The sequence below is a fragment of the Gouania willdenowi genome, chromosome 6 (assembly GCF_900634775.1).
Source record: "Gouania willdenowi chromosome 6, fGouWil2.1, whole genome shotgun sequence".
NCBI lineage: Eukaryota > Metazoa > Chordata > Actinopteri > Blenniiformes > Gobiesocidae > Gouania > Gouania willdenowi.
The window spans coordinates 13,715,671-13,739,558 of NC_041049.1; the positions used below are offsets into that span (position 1 = coordinate 13,715,671).

The window sequence follows — 23,888 nt, forward strand, 5'->3', positions numbered from 1 at the left end:
CACAGTAAAAAATTAAGTAAAAACACTTTTTTGTATGCAAATGATCTTGAATTTATTGATTATGAGGCCTACTCTATTTCTTTATCTGATAAAAGATTATCGTCACCAGCAGCTTTAGGCTATATTATAAACAAACTATTAACATTTTTCTACAATAAAACATTTAGGGTATATTTGACTCAAACATGTAAATCTTCAGTTTGGTCGTTATACCATTAAACAGCATTGGCAACCCAATAATGAAGACATTATTGGATGGACACACAACAGTATTGCCTGTGGTCTAATTAGCTTTGAAGATAATCCAATGAGAGCTGAGTAAACAATCAATAGTACAAAATAAGCTTCATAGAGAAATTCAGAGGTTTTCCTCAACATGATGTGAAAATTGATGTTGAGTGAAGACATCACCATAATTATTAGTTTCTAAGAGATTTGTAAACTAAATGTCTTGGTACCACAAATTTGAAACCTGATAAAATCAAACACCAAACTGTTTAAGCAAGATTTTTTTTTTTTTTTTAAATGGACAAAGATAAAGAATGTGTTTCATCTTCTTCGTCTACTTAACTCTGCTGTTGTAATCACAGACGACCAAAGTAAAAAAAACATTTTTTATACCTATAGTCTCACAATAAATCGGTATATATGTTCATTTGTTTGTTTGTTTGTTTTTTTTTACAATGTAAAGAACCACTGTGCACACATGACATAACATATTAATTATACTGAATGTCACTATGAAATATCAAGCTTTGATATCATCTGCAAAGTTCCTGTTAGCCAGACATGTATTAGATTTAATCATTGCACGTTGTTTAAGACCTCAGTGGTGGATTTGTTTTACTTTTTCCAGCTGTAAAATGCAAACATTAGCATAGAGAAAGCAATGTGATCTACCAAATCAAAACTTCACTCGTGACGTTATCCTGTTACTAAAAAAGACCATCTTTGACTCCACAACAAGCTTATTGCTGGGGATTGAAAATGAGTATTGTTTCTGGCCATGTCCATTCCGGAATAACCCTATATTCACTGCACATTGTTTCTTAATGCCAACCTGGCACGTAAGTCTCTGTGGGTGTTGATATTCTTTCGAGTGCTTTTCACTCTCCGACTATGTACCACAGTTTGACATCAGAAGTCACTTGGTCTCAACCGCCATATCTAACAACTTTACTTCATGTTTCCTCTGAGGCTTCCAGCAGAAAGCATGAAAAGGCCTCAGGGTCTTATGGAACTAATGAGCCCAGACTGTAGTTGACTCCGACTGTAGAAAACACTCACTAGGACTCAGGGATAAGATGAAACTACAGATAGGCATGTTTTTACACCATCTACTGAGTGACCTTTGAATATTTCAACTACATCGAGATATTAACCCAAAACGACAAGATCAGTAACGGCCAGAGCCATCGGACATAGAGGAGCAATTCTTTTTCTCCACAGAAGATGAAACAGATGTCATCAACATATCTTCTTCATAGATATTCAGTGTATAATCACTTTTAATATACTGTATTTTAATAGTGGCAGTAAATCTAATTATTAAAACTGCTAATAAACCATTATGTACTTATTATTATTTTTACCATTCTGACGCTGAGGTTCTTGGCTCTGCTTAGTTTTTAAAACTCTTTTTCTTCAACTTGTGTTTCGTTCAATCTGCATTTCAATCAGCTTTTTATGCGACATTATCAACAAGATTGTATTGTTTGCTTCAATCTGTGCGTTGAACAAATCCAACATCAAACAAAAATATGTACACACAATCTGGAAAAACTCAGCCAGACGAGAAAAGAACAGACAGCAATAAATAACAAAAGCAAATAATATACAGTAAATGAAGCAAAGTGAATTAAATATCTGTAAATAAACAACGGTCTGAATTTGTATCTTATTGTTTAATGGCCTGTTGGGCTTTTGATTTGAAAAGAAATGCTGACATGAATCAAAAACATGAATATATGTTTTGTTGAGCACTACATGTACTCATTTCAAGGACAGTGAAAAAAAAACATTGATCCTGTAACAGCTGATCAGTTGTCATATTTGATTACTTTGCTTTAAAGTGTACTTATAGTCAGGGGTGGATCGGGACAAAAATTCAGCCCTGGTATTTCCTAGACCAGCCTACTACATTATCAGCGACCACGTCGTAGAAGCTGTTATTAAGTCATTGATGCCCAACATGTGGCTTTTTATGTCTTCATTTTGATTATTATTCCCCCAGAAAACCTTAAAAGGAAACTTTTAACGCCTTTTTACCTACTTACATTTTGCAACTTCCTTTGTCCCATTTTTGGCCCTTTTCAAAAAGTTCTCACACTTTTTTACACCTTTCTTTTTGACACTTTTATCCAAAATTTGTCCTTTCTTTAAATTTTTTTGGGCCACTTTTCATCCAAATAAGCTAACTTTTAACCACTTGTTTCATTTTTTTCCTTTTTCACTATTGTTTGCCACATTTTGCCCATTTAAGCTACCCTTTGCCATTACATACCACCTGGTTCCTCTTTATTAGCCCATTTTTTGGCCACTCTTGAATGCTTTTGTTGTTACCATGTCTGCCTCCACTCGCTCATCAAAAAAAAAAAAAAAAAAAAAAAAAAAACAGTTTTATTCATTAGATTCTTTATTTTGCTTTTGTTGTGCTTTTCCTCACATTTCCTTCAATACATTTTTTAATTTTTTTTTGTAATTGATTACTACGGATAACATAAGGATGTGTGTTGGATGTTCTTTTAACGTATCTGGAGCTGTTAATGTAATTATTTGGCGCACAGTGCAGACAAAGCTTTCAGTCTGTAACCCTGCCAAGGAGACTGAGATTATTTTATAGTGATTCAGAGGAGGACATGAGAGCTCATCTGACAGCAGATCCAATAGAATGGCTGTTGCATCGAGGGTTGCACCTAGAGTTCCTCCGTGCAACGAGGTATTTTTAACTGCTGGTGGCTTCACACAGATTTTGAAAGAACGTCACCTGACTAAACCTTTCGTATTATCTATGATTTTTTAATTTGATACACTGTGAGCACCCTTTTATTCAGTTGCAGAAACTGTGGCCAAGTCAACCAGGAAATGGATGGTTTGAGTTTGTTAAAAAGATGTTGAGTGGAAGATGCAGTGTTCCAGAATGTTTGCAACAGATCCTACCTGTTGAAGCTGACATTTTTCCTCCGTAATCCTTCTACACCTGCTTCCCTTTTGGAGTCAGTGGGTGTTTGTTTAAGAGATTAGCTTTTTGATTGGTTGAGTGGATGTTGCATCCCACTTAACCCAAATCACATCTGTATACTAATAGGGGGCCAGATCAGGCTGTGCAACGGAACAATGAATTAGGGTTGAAGTTAATTAGTGCTGGGATTGAAGCAACGAATGCACAACTCCAAAGTAATAATTGTATTCAAATTACATAGATACAAAAATACGCAATGTTTTTGATGAATATTCTGGGGTCTATTTTAAAGGCCCACCCTAAAGACTTAAAGCTGCTGGAGATGATAACTAACACTTTTTTGTAACACAGATAAAGACATAGTGTAGGCTTTACTTCTGAAAAACAGGAGAAAATACACAAAGGTTGAAATTGCCACTTGCGCGTTTGAATAGGAAAGGTTTGTTGTCAAAGAGTCATGTGACTTCGGAAAAGTTTTGCGCATTGCATTGTGTGATTTAGAGTCCAGAAGAAGAATGCAAAGGTGGCGCCGAAGTGGAAAGGTTTCTTCAAATAGTGTTTTTAGTTCATTCTTACCGTGATTTCTTGTGTCTTCATCAGACAAGATTTGTTGATGGTGTTCTCCGTGATATGGCTTCACTATGTTTTTGGTTGTATTTGGGTCTTTCCAATAAAAACAAAAATATCAACATCCGTCAATGTTTTGGTTTGGTTTTCAATGCGTGAAAACACCAGAAACTACACTTTGTTAGTGTTTTTGGAGGCACACTGGCATTAATAGTGGATGGATGAAATACAGGTCCAATTTTAAAGAATGTTATTTATCATTCCTAGCAGCTAACTTAATGGTTACTGTTAGTTATTATTTATTTAACAGAACAGCATACTGATAATTATTTTATGTCAGAAGACTCAGGGTCATGTCCAAGTTCTTTTTACTGGTCAGAAGAAAAGCAGAGGATTGAAACACCAACCCTACAGTTGGATGATCACCCTCTCAATCACCTGAGACACAGCCACCTAAACTAGGAAAATTGATCTCTTAAGGACGAAATAATGTGTTTTAAAGACACAACAGTGAAAGATGGGCTGATTAGCCCGCATTGACTTCTTAGTATGGATGATGGCAACGTGGAAATCTCGCACCCGAAGCTTAAGTCTCCCTGGATCCAGACACACGCTAAATGTGCTCCGTTTATCATTTCTCAGACCTAAACCACGAACTTGCACATGTACACCTCTAGTGCCTCTTTGAGAGCAGTTAGATCACCATTTCCTCAACAAGAAAATGAAAAAGGATGATTTCACTGCAGCAACGTGACACTTCATCTCACCTTCTGAAAACTATTGCTGTGAAATGTAATATACAAAAAAAAAACAACAACACTGCCCGATACTGTCTACGCATTGCAATCTATCTGTCTTCACATGCCTGTCTCTAATTGTCCATCAAGCTCTCCATCTGTGTTTGAACCAATCCTTCACTTCTGCCCTTGGGTTTTTTCACAGGGGAGGGAACAGTTTATCCGACCTGCAGCAACCCTAATAACTCTCTGTCCCTGTTGACCTCATTAGGGGTTGGTCTATTTGAGGCAAAGGAACATGTGCTTGTACACAAGTGTAAATATGTGCATGCTGGGCTCAGCCAAGATCTAATTAACTCTTGGATGGGAGGATTATACACATTGATTCTTGCATACATCACTGGAGTCGGATAAAGACTTTTTAAAGCATTTTTCTACAGAATGGAAAAATGTATCTAGCTTTTAAAAGATAAATTCCCCTGTTTATACCACTGTGGAAGGGTAACTCATTATTTGCCAAACTAGGCATACAGCGCATATGATTAGCATATGAGGCAAGTCTGAAACTTAGATCATAACCTTTATTAAACTGCTATTTTGGTATAAAGAGTTTAGTGATAATCCAACTGATGAGAAAAAACAGATCCCACAACCTAATCAGTGAGAGGAAGTAGTTCTACACATTCTAATTAACACACATCAACTCAAGTCAGGTTAAGTTAAGTCAAGTTATTCATATACTGTAGCACATTTCCTGTACAAGACAATTCAAAGTTCTTTACACAAAACAAACATCACAGTAGCTCTAGCACACCATCAAAAATCCCATTTAAAAATGAGGAAAAATTAAAACATGTAAAACAGTATCAATCCATAAAACAGGATTTAAATCAGATTTAATAGTGTGACTGTTTCATTAAAAGCAGTCTTGAATAAAAATGTATTTAACCTTAATTTAAAAGCACAGAGAGTTTGGGTGGACGAGCAGTTTTCTGGGAGTTTGTTCCACAGATGAAGAGCATCCGTGTTTTGTTTTTGTTCTCAGAACATAAAGTAGGTTTGTCCCAGACGACCTGAGACCTCTGGGTGGTTGATAATGGAGTGCTTTATAAACCAGTAGCAGTATTTTGTATTCAATTCTGATTGATTGAGAACCAGTGTAAGGATTTGAGAACTGGGGTTACAGTATGTGATCCAAACCATTCAGCTTGGAGTTGTACTGTACATCTCTCAATGTTTTAGCAATGTCAGTCAAAATGATCATAAAAAAAGTAATTTCACACACAGCACCAGGTCATCAGAGTAAACTTTGATAAATGAATAAAGGTTTTTTTTTTTTTGGTATACATTTTATTTTATTTTTTCTCTTAAATATCAAGACAAAACAATGCAATTCTGTGACAACAAATCATTACAAAAAAAATACAACCTTTTTTATAATTAAGAATAATGCACTATAATATAATATAACACCTACAGGTATAGTGCAAATGTCACGAAGGAACGATAACACAAACGGTGCAAAATCCCAAAAAAAATGCAAAACAGTGATATATATGATATATAATATATCATATATATATAATATAAATGTTTCAGTACAAGAAAATGTCTACTTTCCTGTTATACCTTTTAAAATTATTATAAAAAAAAAAATTGGAGGGGGGGCTCTGGTTGTTTCTTCTGACCTCTGACATCACCAAGGCATCGGTGTTCACCTTTTTTTTTTAAACACCATTTTCTCTAAACCCTAGAGATGGTTGTGGTTAAAAATCCCAACGGGTCAGCATTTTCTGAAGTACTTAGACAAGGCATCAACAACCACAGCAATTAAAAACCCAGCAGCCGAGGATTACCATGACAGGCCTAGATATGCAGTGTTGCAGAAAATGACTGAGCTATTATTAAATAAATGTAACTAAACATAAGCCATTTTAGGCAGTGGATACCGTAATTCTGCTTTTGATTTCTATTTACAGTAATAGTACACTTTTAAGTGTTTAGACTTTTTCTTTCTTTCTTTCTTTCTTTCTCTCTTTCTTATGGTATACAGTGTTGGTCAAGTTACTTGGACATAGTAATTAGTTAGTGATTAGTGATCACTCCTCCAAGGAAATAATCCACTTACTTTACTGATTACTTCAAAAACAACGACTTTAATGACTTTACTTAACATAATTAAGTTACTTTGCAAAAATGTGATGTACAAAATAGTAATCAGTAGACCTTTCAGCCTAATTCTATTATTTTGGCATGTTACTCATTAAAAATGTAATCAAATGAAACAGTCAATGTCTAAACACTATGCACAAAAATGAAATGAAACGAAACAGTTTCTGATTCAAATTAGCATCAATTATGTTGTATTCTTTCCCAAGGTACCCTGCAGATGATTTTCTCTGTGGAAGCTTGACCCTATTTTTGGCCAGTATTTTAAATGTAACACAAATGTACATATATATCCTCCTAATACAGAGTTTGAGAAAGTTGCCTGTTTGTTTGAAAGTTGCCTGTTTGTCTGTTTACTTCACCGGCTGTCTTGTTCAAATGGATAAATCCTGTTAAAATAAATAAAATGGACTGGAAAACTTGTACCTAATACTAATCAATAGTCTTTTCTTGTTTTTTTTCCCCACCATTTTTCAGTGAAAAGAAATCTTCATGAAAGGATGGTCAATAAAAAACAAGAGCAGTATCATATTTTTTTTGAAGTCATAAAAGTGCAAACCATAAAGCATCCATTATTTAACATTTTGCTGTGTGAATAGCTTTACAAATAGCTTTTGTTAGTGGTTGTAAAGCACTTATGTCAAATTATTGTTACTTTTATGTCAGAGTAACTTTTAAAAAACATTTTTACAAAGTTGAAAATGATTTTCCAATATGCAGTGTTAGACAACCTTCAAGTGTCTGAGAGACACGGTGAGGGAAAATGAGATGCAGATTGACAGTCAAATAGGTGAAGTAAAATCACGACACAAATAATAAATATTGACAGCTTTCCCTTAGAGAGCAACATGATTCACAAACCATTAGGTTACAAATTCAGAGTGAAAATCCCAGCAGCAGTGTGAGAATCCTAGTTTCTTGCTTACGGTGCACTTTAATTCCTCTGTGTGCACCCAGGGCATATCTGACTTCCATTAGCTCACAGCGGGAAAGCACCAGTGTCCTCAGGTGAGAACGTATTTGAGCTTAGATAGCTGTTCTGCATCTTTAAGTCACTTATCACGTTAATTCTTCTTTCAGTGAAATAATTGAGTCTACAAGATGTTTATTTCAGGAGCAAAATGCCCATGGATGCAGTGGTGGAGCAGTGAGGGTGTCCTAAGGGTAGGGCAACAGTCAACTCCAAATTTAGTTTATTAAATTAATTTACTAAAACCATGATTAAGCTGTACTCAACATCTGGCTCTTTATGTCTTGATTTTAATTATTATCCCCCTTTTTTTCCCCTACATTTTGTCTATTTTTGTTACACATTTTTGCCCTTTTTCACTATTGTTTGCCACATTTTGCTGATTAAAGCAAACTTTTGCCATTACATTCCACCTGTTTCCTCTTTTTTGTCCACTTTTTGCCCCTCTTGACTGCTTTTGGCTCATTTTAGTCACTTTTCGCTGTTTTCTTGCCACCTGTTACTCATTTTTTGTCACTTTACTTAAACTTTACTTCATCGCTGTTAACTCTTTGCTTAGCTTCTCGGAACGGCAGCTTCGTCAAAGGGCTGCCTGTGATTGGCTCGATCACCATTCAATCAATCTAACTGGTCCAATACGTTTTCAACAATGTAAAAAGTGAGGCGGATTAATTCTTGATTTTATGAAAGTGAGGGTGTTGCATCCCCTGCATCCCCCACGGGTGAGACATGCACGCATGGATGGGTATTTGGATTAAAGTTTGGATTATAAAAAATTGGTTTACTTCCAGCTGGAATAGACACCGACTGATTAGTATTGTCTTACAACTGCAGCTTTTAACTGAACTAAAATGATCTGAAATTAAAAACCCTTGCCATAAACATTCCCTTTGTCTTTAAGTCAAAATGTGTCATAATGAGATTATTTAATAAAATGTTGGCAATTTGTGCTATGTTTTTCCAGATTACGCAACTTGATCATTGATTTCATGGCAAATTAGTGTTTTAACCTTTTTATAAAACAGAATTTTCTTTGTGGGCTAGTAAATGCTGCACATGTCAAAGTAGCATCTCAATTAGAAGAAATGTGGTGAACCCAATCCTTTAAACCCCGAATACATGTGAGCATGTAAGTGTGTCGGCTTATCAGAAATCTCTTGTCTGCTTCAGCCTTTTTCCCCCGAAGGCGTAGGCTTTACTTGACTGCAATACTTCCAACAGAACGCACTCTTTTTTTCTTGTTTCTGATATGTCCAGGCTGATGTAGCCTACTCCTGATATCAGTCATATCAGGAAAAAGAAGATCTTTACTGCTTTTGTAATTCATAAGAACCTTAGATATAGCGTTTGTTAAATGCAGCGCTTGAGTGAAGGCAGATGAAATGATAACTGAACTGAAATGATCACCATTTTCAGAGGCTTTCTTGGATAAAATTGTAATTTAAAGAAGCTTTCGATTGATCTGAGGATATTTGTCACTTTATGTGTTCAGAGGCGTTCTTCCAGAGACGTACGTATCTATGTGACTTCATTTGCTACTTTCATCTTAATCATGGAGACATGATTATAGGCCAGGACAAAATAACAGCACTTACTTCCAAAAAATAAAATAAAATAACATTTTTTTGGTAATAATGCAGTCTTTGTTAAACCAAATAAAATCTATTACATCATTTTATCAATTAAGCAGTGTTCATTTAGATTTATTTTAAGTCACCGTCTTTTAACTAAAATACAACTTAGCTTTGGTCTAAATGTAGTCGTCAGCACCGTTTTTCAGTTATAGTCAACTAAATGACATTTAGATTTTAGTCGACAATATCTGTAATGATTTAGTTGACTAAAATCTTAATATTAAAGCATAAGAATTTATTATTGTTTTTTAAAGGTTAAGGGCACTATTCTCCCATGTGCATAAGTTCAAAAAGTCGTGCAGCGGAGCTGTTTTTGGCTGTGTGCTATTCTCCCACTGTACATAAGTCAGTCGCTGTGCTCCTTCATCCCAGTTACGCACTGTGGGTGGAGCAGCCCTGAAATGTCGGCGTTCCCATTCAAATCAGGCTTTATGCGCATTCTCCAGTGTGTGTAAGTCCTTTTCCTCTTACGCGCTTCTAACCCTGAAATAAGTGCAGCGCCCCGATACGGTGAAACATTATATTGCACTAGAACTATGGACTTAGTTACATTTGAAGCCACACGGACTCGTGCGTCACTCAGCTGCTGCTGCACGATTAATTAAGACAGACGCAGACTTCTGTCAAGGTTGGTCACAGTGATTCAACCATTGTCATACTATGTCCAATGTAAAGTCACAGTTTTGTCCACTACAGAGTGAAACAAGCTGTCATATGCAGACGAGGATGAACCAGAAACTGTTCCCACACATATGGCTCAGCTCAGGTCTCTTTAAACAATTTATATTTAAACTGTGTATTATGGAAGCCAATAGTTGTGTTTCACTGCAAACATCCCTCTGTATTAAAGCAGGACGCTCTGCAGCTGCGTTATTTCCTCATATCTCCAGCATCTAACTCTGTCACGCTTTACAGCGATGATGATGATGACGACGACGACGACGACCAAAGAAAGAGATCTTAACTGTGATTTAGTCACACTGCAATAATCTGATCAATAATCTGATAAAATCAACCTGTTACATTGTTTATCAATAAAGGCGTTTCAAATTGAAAGTGAACTTTATGATTTTCACGGATTTCAATAACATTTACAAGCGTTGGGAAAACTCCAGGTTCCATGATTTCTAGACAGCTAAAAAAAATGACATCACTGACTCCTTTCCTTCAACCCACCTTCATTCACAGACTACGCGATTTGGGTCTACCTTACGCACGGTGGGCGTGTCAGCAGCCTGGACCGGAGAATACACATAGGAGAGAAGCGAGCAGTGCTGTGCAAGTTACTGAAAAAAGTAACTAGTTACCGTTACTAGTTACTTCATTCACAAAGTAACTCAGTTACTATTTTGATTACTTACACCCAAAAGTAATGCGTTACTGGAAAAAGTTACTTAGAATAATACATTCTTTAATGTATTATTTATTTTGAGTCATTTATGTCCATACAGCTTCATATTAGTGCTGTAATAATATAATAATCCACTGGTGATCAACTGCTATAAAACAACCATAATGGTTGTGCATATAAAGCACAAAACAGCTGCTCCAAAATTAAAACAGTATTTTTTCAGCCTTAGCACAGTAATGTAAAGTAAGCTGTGCATATTCCAGGTGCACATTCTGCTGTTGAAAATGCTTATGAAAATAAATGTGGAAAAACTAATTCACAGCATTTTTCTCAGCTACACAATGCGAAACATATCAGGCTAATGAGCTGCTGTTAGCAGTGACTCAGCAGCAGCGACAGGCTGCATATTTACAACAACATACCGTGTAATACTTTGGCTGACCTGTCCCTGGATAACAATCACAGTCGCGTATTTCCACTCTGAGAAGCTCGTCCTGCTCCCGCATTGACTCGCCATGATTGGCGCACGTGATGTAAACAGAAACATGCTGACAATTCTTCTTTTTCTGTTTTACTGTGGTTGGCACGGCATCCCGCAAAAATATGTAGCACCACTGTAAACAGGAAGTACACTGCAGCTAGCAAAGTAATGGACAAACGCACCATGTTGTAATGGTAACGGCGTTATTTCATTAGAAAAATATTGCGTTACAGTACTAGTTACTGTCAAAGGTGACGTTGGACAACACTGGAAGCGAGTAACTGCAGACCCGTAAAAAAGCCTTTAAGTCCAGACGGGAGAATAGACCCCTAAATAACCATTTATAAAACCTGATATTAGATGGTATTAATGTTTGTAAATATACGCAGATAGATTTGATGTGATATATGTGAAGTTCTGGTTGGATTTTAACCCATGTGACATAAATATGATTAAATATGATATATATTTTTTTAAATGGTAAAAAATATATTAGTTGACAAAAATATCAATATTCTTTATGGTCTTCATTCACATGTATTTTGTTATTGTCACAAAATTTATTCTGCATTGGTGAAATAAATTTATGTGTATTGCACCTAAAAAAAGCCTATCTATTTATTTATTTATTTATGTGTATATTATATGCCTACAATCATTGAGTAGCACCCCTAGCATAAAGTTAAATGTTTGTAAAGGCTTAATTTACTTTTGTTCAGATAAATATAATTTATACTATATATATTTAAAATATTTCAGCCCTCAGTCACACTGATCCCAAATATTTCCTATTACTGCTTCTTCTCCTCGTGTAATTTTTGCTTTCAAACAATGTTTTTCAAAACCCGCCCCTCAGGTCCATTTTCTCATTTGCCCTTGTTGTCCCAACCTCACTTTACATCAGTCGCAATAATCACACTCATTTTCACACGCACCCGTCAGCGGTGTTGGCACAGCGACTTTGAGCAGCGGGCTGCTGATTGGCTTCCATGTTGATCATTTGGGAGGTCACAAACCCGAGCACTAGGAATTAATGGACTCTGTTGGGCGACAAAAAGGTGCTTGACACACTCTCTGATAAACACCGATGCTACAGACAATCATAGATGCTGAATGAGAGTCACAGCCCCAACAAACCAAATAATGTCAACTAATGGCAGGAATCAGACAAGGGAATTATTACCTAAACACACAAACCCAGCTTGATAAATGAACACCAGGTAAAACACATTGCAGGAAAAAAAAACCCCAGAAAAGGTCACAAAGCCTGTCAAGTTTTGAATTTGAAAATAAGGGAAATTTTCTGGCGCCCACTACTAGTCGTCCCACCACCCCAACCAAGCTCCAGTATCCCTTATATTTTAAGATAGGTGTACAAGAAATCTAAAATAGCCACTTGTCATCCACTCACTAAATACAATGAGGTAATTAGAATCTGACAGGCCGACCTTTGTTGACACTGAAATGCTGTGAACATTCCTACTAGGGCGGGGTGATATGGACCAAAACTCATATCTCAATATATTTTCTCAAAATGGTAATATATGATATAAATCTTGATCACTTCATTTCAAATAAAGTTTTACCAAAAAGACAATGCTGGGTTAAATTTGCTGATGCAAAATGCTACACAGGCTCATTTATTAACAACCAGCTGCACAATATGAGCCACTTTTGGCTTTTTCTCCTGTAAGGGACAGCACGTGTGAGTGAGTTCTGTAGTGTGGCTTGTTATGGGGAAGGTCTGGGTTAGAATGCACTCATTCATCCATCTAACTGAGCTTTACGTGTTGTTCTGAGAAGTAAAAGCAGCGACTCCTAAAACTAGCATTTTGATACAAAATACGATAAAACATAAATGTGTATATGAAGCACATGTGTTTATTTAATATACTTACAGTTCATATACAAGTCAACACACTATTGCATATTTACTGTTAATTTCATGTTGCTTGTCTTTAAATTAGACATTAACATTTTATTTTATTACATATTTTATTATAATTTATCATGCTCACTCATGTGGTTCTTTGGTATTTACTAATGACTTATTAGACACATCTCAGTTACTATATACTAACTGTACTATATTATCCCGATGCTCTTTAGGAAGGTAAACTCTCTGTACTATTCTCCAACGTATTTACACCAGTTCTTTGTTTTTATTGCCAGAACGTCTTCTTACATCCATTCATCTCTCTTCTGAGTTGTTTCCGGGTTTGATGCCGCTGTCGGCACTAATCTAGTGACAACATTCAGTTTAGAGAGGCAGAGGAATATTCTTATTAATTTATATTTTATCTATTATGGGACGATGGCGGGAAATTGAGGTAAAATACGCGAGTTTCCAGACTAAAAACGGGATACTTCACAGGTATGATCCAATAGTGTTCCTGAATTGACAAGTGGTTTGTAAAACGTGCACGAATATGCAGCAAGCACAGTACACACCCCAATGTAGAAGCTATCTTATAGAAAAGAATAGGCTATATATATTTGAATTTCACGTAACAGCAAATGCTGTACAAACCACGTTAATGCCAGTATGAAAAACAACAAATAATTTGCATTATTGTTTTTTTTTTCTTTTTAATTTACCCGACTATGGTAAATTAGAGTTTGATTGAGCCAAATCAGAGTCATCGATTTGTGGATTAATCAGTTAAAATATACAGATCAATGGACTTTATTCTTATCAAATTTACTTAGCAAAAACTATGAAGTACTTATTTGACTAAAACAGCACATAGTCTCACACAATGAATTGTAGAACGTGCATAAAATGTGCATGTTTCTACGCGAGACACTGATGAACGTGATTAGCTTGACACCATTTTTGTTCTAGTTTGTTGTCGGTATTCCTTGTGATATCGCCTCGATCCACGAGATGTTTATTTTTAGACGGATTTGGATCGTTGTGTAAGCCCCAAAATAAATATCCGCCATTTTATCCTTTTATGGGACTCCACATCCCACAATGCAATGCGCAAAACATTTCAGACAATGTTAATAAACCAATTGTTTACAGTGGAGATTGAAACAAACCTTAAAACTTAAATTTCATCCTTTTGCATTTATTTTTGGAGCAAATAATATTTGATTTATTGATCAGAGTCCTACATTATTTATTTATCAGATAAAAAAAATAATTTCCTGCAGCTACAAATACATCGGGAGACTGAAATTGAGATTAAATCAAAAGTAGTCTAAATGAACCCTATGGAATTTACTTGACGTTAATTTTTCCTAATTAGTGTTGATTTATTATAACATTAGATATAGATATAGATATAGATATAGATATAGATATAGATAGGTACAGCCTCATTCGGAACATTTCTCATTCGGAATCTCCTTAGGTTTTGTCCTAGGATATGCAGAAAACTCAAGGGAAATACTTCTCAAGAGGGTTTGACAAGATTCGAAGGAAATTATTTCATCTTTATGTTTTTCTCTTTCTCATATAGTACATTATTGCATTTTCTTCAGTCAATATTTCTGGTATCTTAGAAATTGTTGCCATAAGCATGGGCTAACTGAGAGTTCAATAGGTGTAAGCAGAGCCGTATAGAGAGAGAGTTACGTCAACTCAGTTCACTTCAATGGTTCGTTTTTTTTTACAGCAATGGCGACTCATGGAGCCTCACAATTGTTCCCGGAAGTGTTCAGTTTACTAGTGTAGCCAATGGAGCTAGAGCAGATTAGAAGGTTTGTGATGCACTTTTGAATGATTAAGACGTTATTATTAATATTATTATTATTATTATTATTATTATTATTATTATTATTATAAAAGAAAAAGAAAAAAGATTATAAATTATTCTTAGAAAATATTATTGTTATAATCCTGATTTTTATTTTTTTAGATCGCTCCTGCTGACTTTGGCTAATCATTTCTTTCTCTCTGGTTTGGTTAGGAAGCCATACATTTTCACTCCTTTTTTGGAACGATTGGTGCATCCCCATACAGCACAGCAAACTGCATGACAAGTTATTAATAGGGATGTAACGAGTCACTCAACTCCCGATACGATTCGATTCACGATACTCGGTTCACGATACGATTCTCTCACAATTTATTTCACAAAATGGGACTGTAGACAAATAATGACTGAAAAATATTTCTTTATTTTTTTGGGGCGGAAAAAAACTAGAAAATACTGTAGTATTTTACTTTTATTTATATATTATATATTTTATTTATATTAGATATTTGTTTGGACCAGCAAAGGGCGCTGGTAACCCAGTGGTTGGTTGGCATGTAGTTATTCTAGCAGTGAAGAACAGATGCTATGCTAGCAGACAGAGCTAATAGAAAAACGTGACTTTTACAGATATTCACGTAATATTACAGATATTCTTTCAGTGCTAAAGGGGTAAGGAATCGTTTATGAACATGTTTAAGAGTAGAAGGCGGCCAGAAAGAAAGTAGTAGCAGATTCCGCCCGCAGCCTACACTGTTAAACAAGAGAGGGATAAATATTTTTTAAAAAGTACTGCAATTCAATTTTCAGAATATCGATGTGAACCGTGATACCTATGAATCGATTTTTAACTGCTTTACGATTAATCGTTACATCCCTAGTTATTAATGTTCCTGACTTTGTTAGACATTTATTTAATGAATTTATCTTGGTACATAACTGCATATTAAAAAAATGTCTATTTTTATGTGCATGAACATAATAAATATGTTTTCAATGTGTCCTGTCTGGATGTGGTGTTTTTTAATGACCCCCTTTTTTAAGAAAGTTCAAAGCAGTACATCTTGTATACAATACATATCAACAAATTTTTTAATCAAATTAATGTTGGCTTTAACCATGTAAAAAAAAGTAGGTAAGCTGTTTACACTAATTATTAATATAATATAGGTCAAGCATTTTGGACTTCCGTTGTCGCAACGCTCTCTCTAAACGGCTCTGGGTGTAACTTACAGTCCATTGTTGAGACTGCAAGTATCACAACAGTGACCGAAGGATCATTCAAAATGGATAATCTCTCACAAAATAAGAGTTTCACATTTCACATTAGTTGGAGAACATTAGAATTTATGAAAGTTATGAATTTCAACAAGAGTTATTTGAATATTTTTCTTCTACAGTCCTGAAAACGAGTGGAAAAGAATGACTAAGCAAGATTACAAAAGTAATTTATCCATTCATCAGCAAATTTTGCAAATGGGTTTGATTTGCATCCTTCAGTAGAACTCGTGTGGAGTCAGGTCATTAGTACCGTGGAATACTGCATGTGTCATTGGTTCTTCTGAACGTTACACATAAATTGGTTAAGTTAGTGATACTCTCATTCTTTTCCAGATCTCTAACTCTACAAATGTACCACTTAATCACATCACAAAGACTGTTATAGATTGAGTGCAGCTTGCAAATAGCCTTTTGAAGAGGCCTAATTAAAAAAATACACCATGATTTTCTTGTCTTAAAATAATGATTAGAAACACATTCTATGAAGAGGTTGTGAGAAAAAACTGGGAAGTTTTGAGATCTGCTTTCCACTTGTGGAAATCACCGTAGAGTTCAGAAAGCACATTTTAAAAACCAAAGGCAGAGGCTTACCTGTACATTTCTTTAGACTCCCTGGCCGTTTGCCGTGCATCCCCAGCTTACAGTTGAAGTTCTCCTCCCAGAATTCAGCAAACCAGACATTTCTTCTGTTGTTCGACAACGAGCGGCTTCGGAAGTAGCGGTCAAAAGCTGCAGACGGACACGGGCATGAGTTGAGACAACTTTTGTATTGAAACCCATGGAAAAACTGCACTAGTGCCATTCCCATGATAGACGTCATGGTGGTGGGTGTAAGGGGCTTTACTGGTTTTATTTGTTCATGTCTGTATAACAGATATTGTTTCATTTTGAAATATAAATATGCTGTATGTGTTGGTTTTCCTATAGACCAAACCATCAGGAGACGATTCAATAAACTTTATAAAGTCAGACTTTCTTTTTGATATAGTTGCTACAACTGAAGGGTTTAGCAGTGTCGGTATCATGGGGGGGCATTCGCGGGCCTTGCCCCCCCCTGCTGACCTACTGTGCACCCTCCCACACACACTCCACTCTTCCCACGCTACAGGGGAGCTTTTTATTACTCAAAGTCAAGAGATCTGATTGGCTATCACAACTGACTACACACACTGACAGCGGACGGAGCCTACTCTGTTTATTCACGTGACGTCACTCACTCTGCTGCATCGCGAGAGCCAGAGCCGTAAAGAGATATAGATATAGAGTGCTAAATTCAGACGGAGGGCAGGAAGTGAAGTTGCTTGAGAATCTGCCTTCTGGAATAATCAAAATGCCCATGTTTTGTGAAGTTTACGGCTTCTCCAAACGTTCTAATCGAGAAAAGGAAAATTGTTTTTATAGAGTACCGAAGATTGTTGCTCACAAAGGTGAGAAATGTACAAAGCTCACAGAACAACGCCATAAAAAGTGGATTTTAAACCTGCATCTGAGGTCGGGAGGAGCAGAGTCTGCTGATGCCCGTGTCTGTAGCGACCACTTCATCAAAGGTATGTTAGCGAGCTAACTTTGCTTTTGTGGCTGTTTTTATATATAGCATTAGGTTGTAGTTAAATGCTCATTTACTGTTTCTTTCGTTCACCCCTGCTGCACACTGTACACACAGTAAAAGCTGAACACCCTAATGCTATTTCACTACAAGTCATAAAGTACTATTCAATAGTAGTATATATGTATGTGACAAACAATTAAGCCTCATGTATCCCTGACTGTCAGCCTAATGTCGTCGTTAAGTTGTATTGCATGTTTGTTTACATTATATTCATATTGCTGAGGTGTCGCTGAGGTGTTATATGCCTCCATATTTTTATAGGCTTTCATCTGCTGTTTGGTGCTAAATGTTGGTGCGCGTATGTGGGGATAGTTATGTGGGCATGGGGGGGGTGGGGGGTGCTAGTCAGTGTGGAGCCTTCTTGTACCCCCCACAGTTTTCTTAACGCCCACATTTAATATTGGCTGGAGCTGACTCTAGGTAAAAGTGATTATGCATGTAAATTTCTAGGTTTCTATTACCCTTGGAAATGTGCAAAATCTAAATAGTGCAATAAAAACTGATAATGGAAACACCTGAATTTTGGAAAAAAAACGCTCAAATACCGCTCAAAAGATTTTACGAGATCAAGAGGAGATATTTCAGACGTTTCGATAATAAAATGCATAGCAAAAGTGCTATGGAAACACTGTTTTTCCCGCAATTACATGTCACAGACCGCAACATAAATGGTCACATGACGTGACGTACCTGGTCACATGACTACTTCTCTCTTAGAAAAATTGGTGAGGTACAAGTAGACAGAAGAGGAGACCGAGGCTGTGATTGAAAACGCACACCAACGTACTTCTCTAAGTCTGACGTTAAAATGAGTGAGTAGTGCATTCACATTAAATATTACATATTAGGATGCAAAGATTGAGTGCACGAGAAATACCTGAATGTATATTATATTGGGACATTTCCTAAGTATGTACAGTGGGCAAGGCAAGCTAGTCATACCGCCCCATGATGCATTGTGAGCAGAATGAAAAATCGTCTTGGGACCGGCTTCAAGCTAAAAATCAAACATCCCCTTTTCAAAACAAAAGCATCTCTTCTCTACTTCTAATAGTTTTTCAACCCTTTTGTAAACAGGGCTCCTGTTTTGAAGTTAACCGAAAGTTTTGTCAGTAGCACAATGGCGGGTCTAGGAAAATCTCCAAAATATTGGCATGGAATGTGTTTTCCGTGAGTTTTATGGATCAAATGACCACATGTTGATATTATACTTGGTCACTTTCTCGCTTAAAATGTTTTCAGATTTTTTAAAAGGTGGTGAATCAACGAAGATATTTAGCCTCAGTGTGCTTCAGGTTTTTGTCGTTGTAGGTTCGAAATGTATTTTGGAAAACTTGGAAGTACACTTCAGTGGGAACAGTCATCATACTAATCATACTAATAGTATATAGTAGTCTGTATATACTCATTGAGTGTGTAGTTACATTTCACAGGAGTTACGAAGCAGTTCAATGGAAACACGTTCAAAACACAATTATATTACTACTATGTAATATTTAGAAATATCACTTTGATTTTGCAAAAATTTGTAATGGAATGAGGCATATTTCCTGGACTTACCCTATTTCAGAAATTTCAAACTATGGCACACCTCTATTCCCCCTGCCCACCCTTCCCATGCTGACTTTGATTACCACAAACTTCCTTATTTTGCCTCACTTTGAGTTAGGATCGTCTCTCTGTGGCCCTGGAGGAGTCAATTATCTAACAGAGAGCTCTGACAGGGAGCAAATGACCATTTTCTACCCGACCTAATGGCCAAATCTACCTGCCCTTAGGATTAAAAGAAAAGCCTATTTCAATTTGTTTTTGATTCCATCCCATGTTCAGCTAATTTGATCCATCAAGCCTTGACTACACACTATATTTCTTCTCTTCGCCCCAATAAGAACAACCATGAAGCAAACTACAGGGGAAATAGACATGAAAGCAGAGGCACTGTAGTAATGCATTTTTTTTTTATCAGTTATCTTACCATCCACGGATGCTCGTTTTGGGAGAATTGTGATGGCGCCCTCTGCCACTCTCTCCTGGCCAATCACAGGAGAAATCTTGGACCCCCAGCTGTCTGAACCCACCCACAGAAAATGGCCTGTTTGGTTGTTCCTTTTGGCCGCGTCCAGAACACGTCTGCGTTTGATAAAAAGAAAACAATCTTTTAAAACAATTTGTTGACCAATGGAAGGAGCACAGTAGTGACGGACAAGTGAGGTCCCAACAATTGATGGTGGCTTTTTTTTTTTTTAAAGAAATATTAGTGTAGAAAACTTTTTAAAACTACATGATTCAATAGTTCTGAACAAAGTCATTTGTCGAAAATTCTGGAACAAGATGTCTTTTATTTTCAAAAAAATCATGTCATGAAACCAGGGTTGGGGTCAATTACATTTTTCATTTACAATTACATTTTCAATTGCCCATGTACAATTAGAATTCAATTACTATTACAGTGACCTGCATTTTTTCCCAATTACAATTAAATTACATGAATTGGTATCCTGAGAAAGTCAATTACAATTACGTTCTAAATTATTAAAGTTCCTTTAAAATTAATGACAATTACTGAGCCTGAAATAAATAACCTAATAAATGTTAACCTTCCTCTTGTGTTAGCTTTCTGTTAGCGTCTCTTATAACAACGTGTCTAAATCAGCTGTAAAATACACTAAAAACAAATATCTATTATCTAATTTATTTCATATCTATTGGTTACCTTGTTGCGCTTCCTAATCAATGAAAATTTAGGTTTTAATATTTTTGGTGTGGGGTGTCTGAGCCTTTTTTCTGTCTATACCCCTCAATTTATTTATTTTTCTACATATGTTTAGAACAATACATGGAACTGCAACATGGTTAAATTATAATTGACAATTTTTATATAATATTCATTGAAATTACAATTGCAAAATCAATTATCTAAAATCAATTACAATTGAATTATGATTACAACAACAGATTTTTAAAATTACAATTATAATTGTTAGGGATGTAACGATTAATCGTAAGGCAGTTAAAAATCAATTCATAGGTATCACGGTTCACATCGATACTCTGAAAATTGAATTGCAGTACTTTTTTTAAACAGCAGAGGGTGCTAAATAATTATCCTTCTCTTGTCCAAATGCTGAGGCGGCGGGTGGAATCTGCTACTACTCTTTTTCTGGCCGCCTTATACTCTTAAACATGTTCATCAATGATTCCTTACCCCTGAAGCACCGAAAGAATATCTGTAATATTACGTGAATATCTGTAAAAGTCACGTTTTTCTATTAGCTCTGTCTGCTAGCATAGCATCTCTTCTTCACTGCACAGAATAGCTGCATGCCAACCGACCACTGGGTTACCAGCGCCCTCTGCTGGTCCAAACAAATATCTGACGTAAATACACTGCAGACTGTTTTTTTTTTTTTTTTAAGTCCAATTGTTAAGGCACAAAATACATTTTCAGTTGCACTTTTAAAAAGTAAAATAACAATTGTGCAGTTTTGCATTGTTTACTATAGAACCAGAATTTAAATTATTAGGCTTCTTCTTCATTTGTATTATTCCTTTATTTATTTCATTCAAGATTTATTTTTAGTTAAATTGCATTGTTTTGAATAGTTTATCAAGGGATTCTTTTGACAATGAAAAATAAAAGGAAAATGATGCAGTATTTTCTAGTTTTTTTCCTAAAAAAATAAAGGAATATTTTTTAATCATCATTTGTGTACAGTCCCATTTTGTAAAATAAATCGTGAGAGAATCGTATCGTGAACCCAGTATTGTGAATCGAATCGTATCGGGAGTTGGGTGAATCGTTACATCCCTAATATTGACCCAAACTCTGCGTGAGCACTTGGTAGAACGAGCTAGGGAATCCTGGTTAATGTGCACTGCACGTACCGTATGTCGTCCTCATTAGCGAACATGATGATGGCCCTGGCATTGGAGGTCTCCAGCAGACGTCTGATGATTTTGTCAAACTCTCCTGGCCTGGGCTCCCTGGGGATCTTCAAGGACTGGGCAATACACACACCACCTGGGACAGAAAAAGAGAAGCAAGGGCCAAATGAATCACCTGTTACAAAAGCACGAAGCATTTTTCTCTCACACTTGTTTCCCCCTCAAGCAATATTATACAACTTTTTTCTAAACTTGGCAGTAAGTTCCCAGTGTAATTCTCAGCATACAGCGCTCTGATGACAACTTCAACATTTCTGAAAGTCTTTAAACTTTGAGGTGAAGAAGAAACTTGGTGAACTGCTAGCATGTCCTAAAACTGAAAAGAAACAAATTTAAAACTGTAGCAGAGTTTAGTAAAAATAGTGGTGGAGGGGGAAAAAGTGCAACTCCAAACTGGATATACAGTACCTATTTTAAAAATAAATGTGAAATAAAGGACTTCAGGTTACTCGTAGTTGGAATTAACACTCCAAAGATAATGTTAAACATACTGCCATGCAATAAACTAACACACAACACTAAACAACTTTGGTTTTCATAGGTTTACTTTTGTATTAGTTATTTTTTTTAAAAGCTTTATAACTCTTTTGAATGTAATGATTATAACAGTGTATTACATTTTCAATGGTTCTTTGTGGAATTTGTCACAACATAAAAAAGTGCAAATTGAGAAAAAGTTAAAAAATACTATGTGCAACTTTATATGTCACATTGTGTTGATTCATTCATTTTCATAACATTTTTAAATTTCATATGGGGAAAATTTCAATCAAAAACACTAAATCAGAGCAAATATCTTGAGGAAAATGTGATTCAAATTGAAGAAAGTGCTGTCATGTCAGAAAAAACAGAAATAAAAACAATTGGTAAAATGTAAGTGCAATGAACTGGGAACAATGACAGAACAAAAAGAGAAGGAAACTGTGACTATGCAAAATCAAATTGTGGTTAAGGAAGGATTTTAAGAGCAGAAAGTTATAAAATTAAACAAAAAAACAAGGGGGAACTTTACAATCCAAAATGGTTTGATTACACAGTGCCTAAACTGTTTGCAATGGTTGAAGATGACAACAGTTATTTCAGGCACAGCGTGTGCTAGCAAAATGCTTTGCTAATGCTATCCTATAAAGTCTCACTGCTGGAGTCGCTAACTTAGCATTAAAAGTGTAATATGTGGAGTTTTCAACTTTTAAATATGTCTTAAATACCTAAAATAAAAATTTTAGCATTAAGAAACGTGTCCAAAGCTGTCATGTCATATGTGATTTTTTTTAGACTACATAGTTATATATACATGACAGTGACGTGCAGTCAGGGTAGGCAAGGTAGGCAGTGCCTACCCAAGGGTGAATTGATATTTTAATTATAATATGGTTATACATTTTTTTTTTTTTTAATTTCTGATAGCCTTCAGTACCTATAAGTTTGAAAGTGTCAGCATTTTGTGCTTTTCATAGCCCAAATGACTAAACATTGCTATTTTCTGGTACGGCAGAGACGCTGCACACTCTCACTCCGCTGTAAGGCAGGAGGAGGCCACGCCCTCTCCTATAAGCACATTGCTGCTCTGCCTCTGGCCCCATAGCGTGTTTATATGTGTTTGTGCATGTGCAGTTAGTTCCCCAAGATAAAAACCATTTACGTAAAAAGGCAGCTCCCTATGCTGCCTTTGGACTTAACTGTGCTATGCTAAATGCTATATGTACATTCACAGTGCATTAGTGAATTGTCCCAATGTGGCCTCTGCTACTTTATCTAGCTAGAGGGTGGGATAACACTACAGGAAGGATGACAGCGCTAGAAACAATAAAGAAACTTTCTTTTGAGGAAAAACGACAGCTTTTAAAAGATGGGAGACCAACACCTGAGCTACCAGACCTTCAGCAAAGGTAAGGTCATTAAGTTGTTCGTATTTTCCACAGTGAATGGTACAAAAGGAAGGATTGGCTTTGTGGATGCGCCTCACTGAGGCTGTTCTGAGTTGTTGCTGAGATATATCTTGTTGGGAGAGTATGGAGGCTTTATTAATAATTGTTCATGTTTCTTTAATGGTGTTATACGATGCTGATTTTGTTTGATGAACACTTGCCAGCAGAAACATATGTAATTGTCATTGGTGTCATTGATTTGCATCGTGCCTACCCAACCTTAGTGGTCAGGGCACGTCACTGATACATGAATAAATACAAACAAGCGCTTAAACATCTTCACTCATGAACGCATCACACATGTAAAGCTGGCTCACGCCAAAAACATGTG

General features: G+C 36.1%; 1 protein-coding gene across 3 annotated transcripts in view; it reads right to left on the minus strand.

The window, feature by feature from the left end:
* The window catches only part of grm8a (glutamate receptor, metabotropic 8a), a 369,998-nt gene that overhangs the window by 103,259 nt on the left and 242,851 nt on the right, over window positions 1-23,888 (minus strand). For all 3 annotated transcript variants that reach the window (XM_028449580.1, XM_028449582.1, XM_028449581.1), the window contains exons 4-6: window positions 21,570-21,705; window positions 19,660-19,814; window positions 16,667-16,804 (exon numbers count right to left, since the gene is read on the minus strand). In XM_028449580.1, the coding sequence (XP_028305381.1) occupies window positions 16,667-16,804; window positions 19,660-19,814; window positions 21,570-21,705 (429 nt within the window). The remainder of the gene's footprint in view (window positions 1-16,666; window positions 16,805-19,659; window positions 19,815-21,569; window positions 21,706-23,888) is intronic.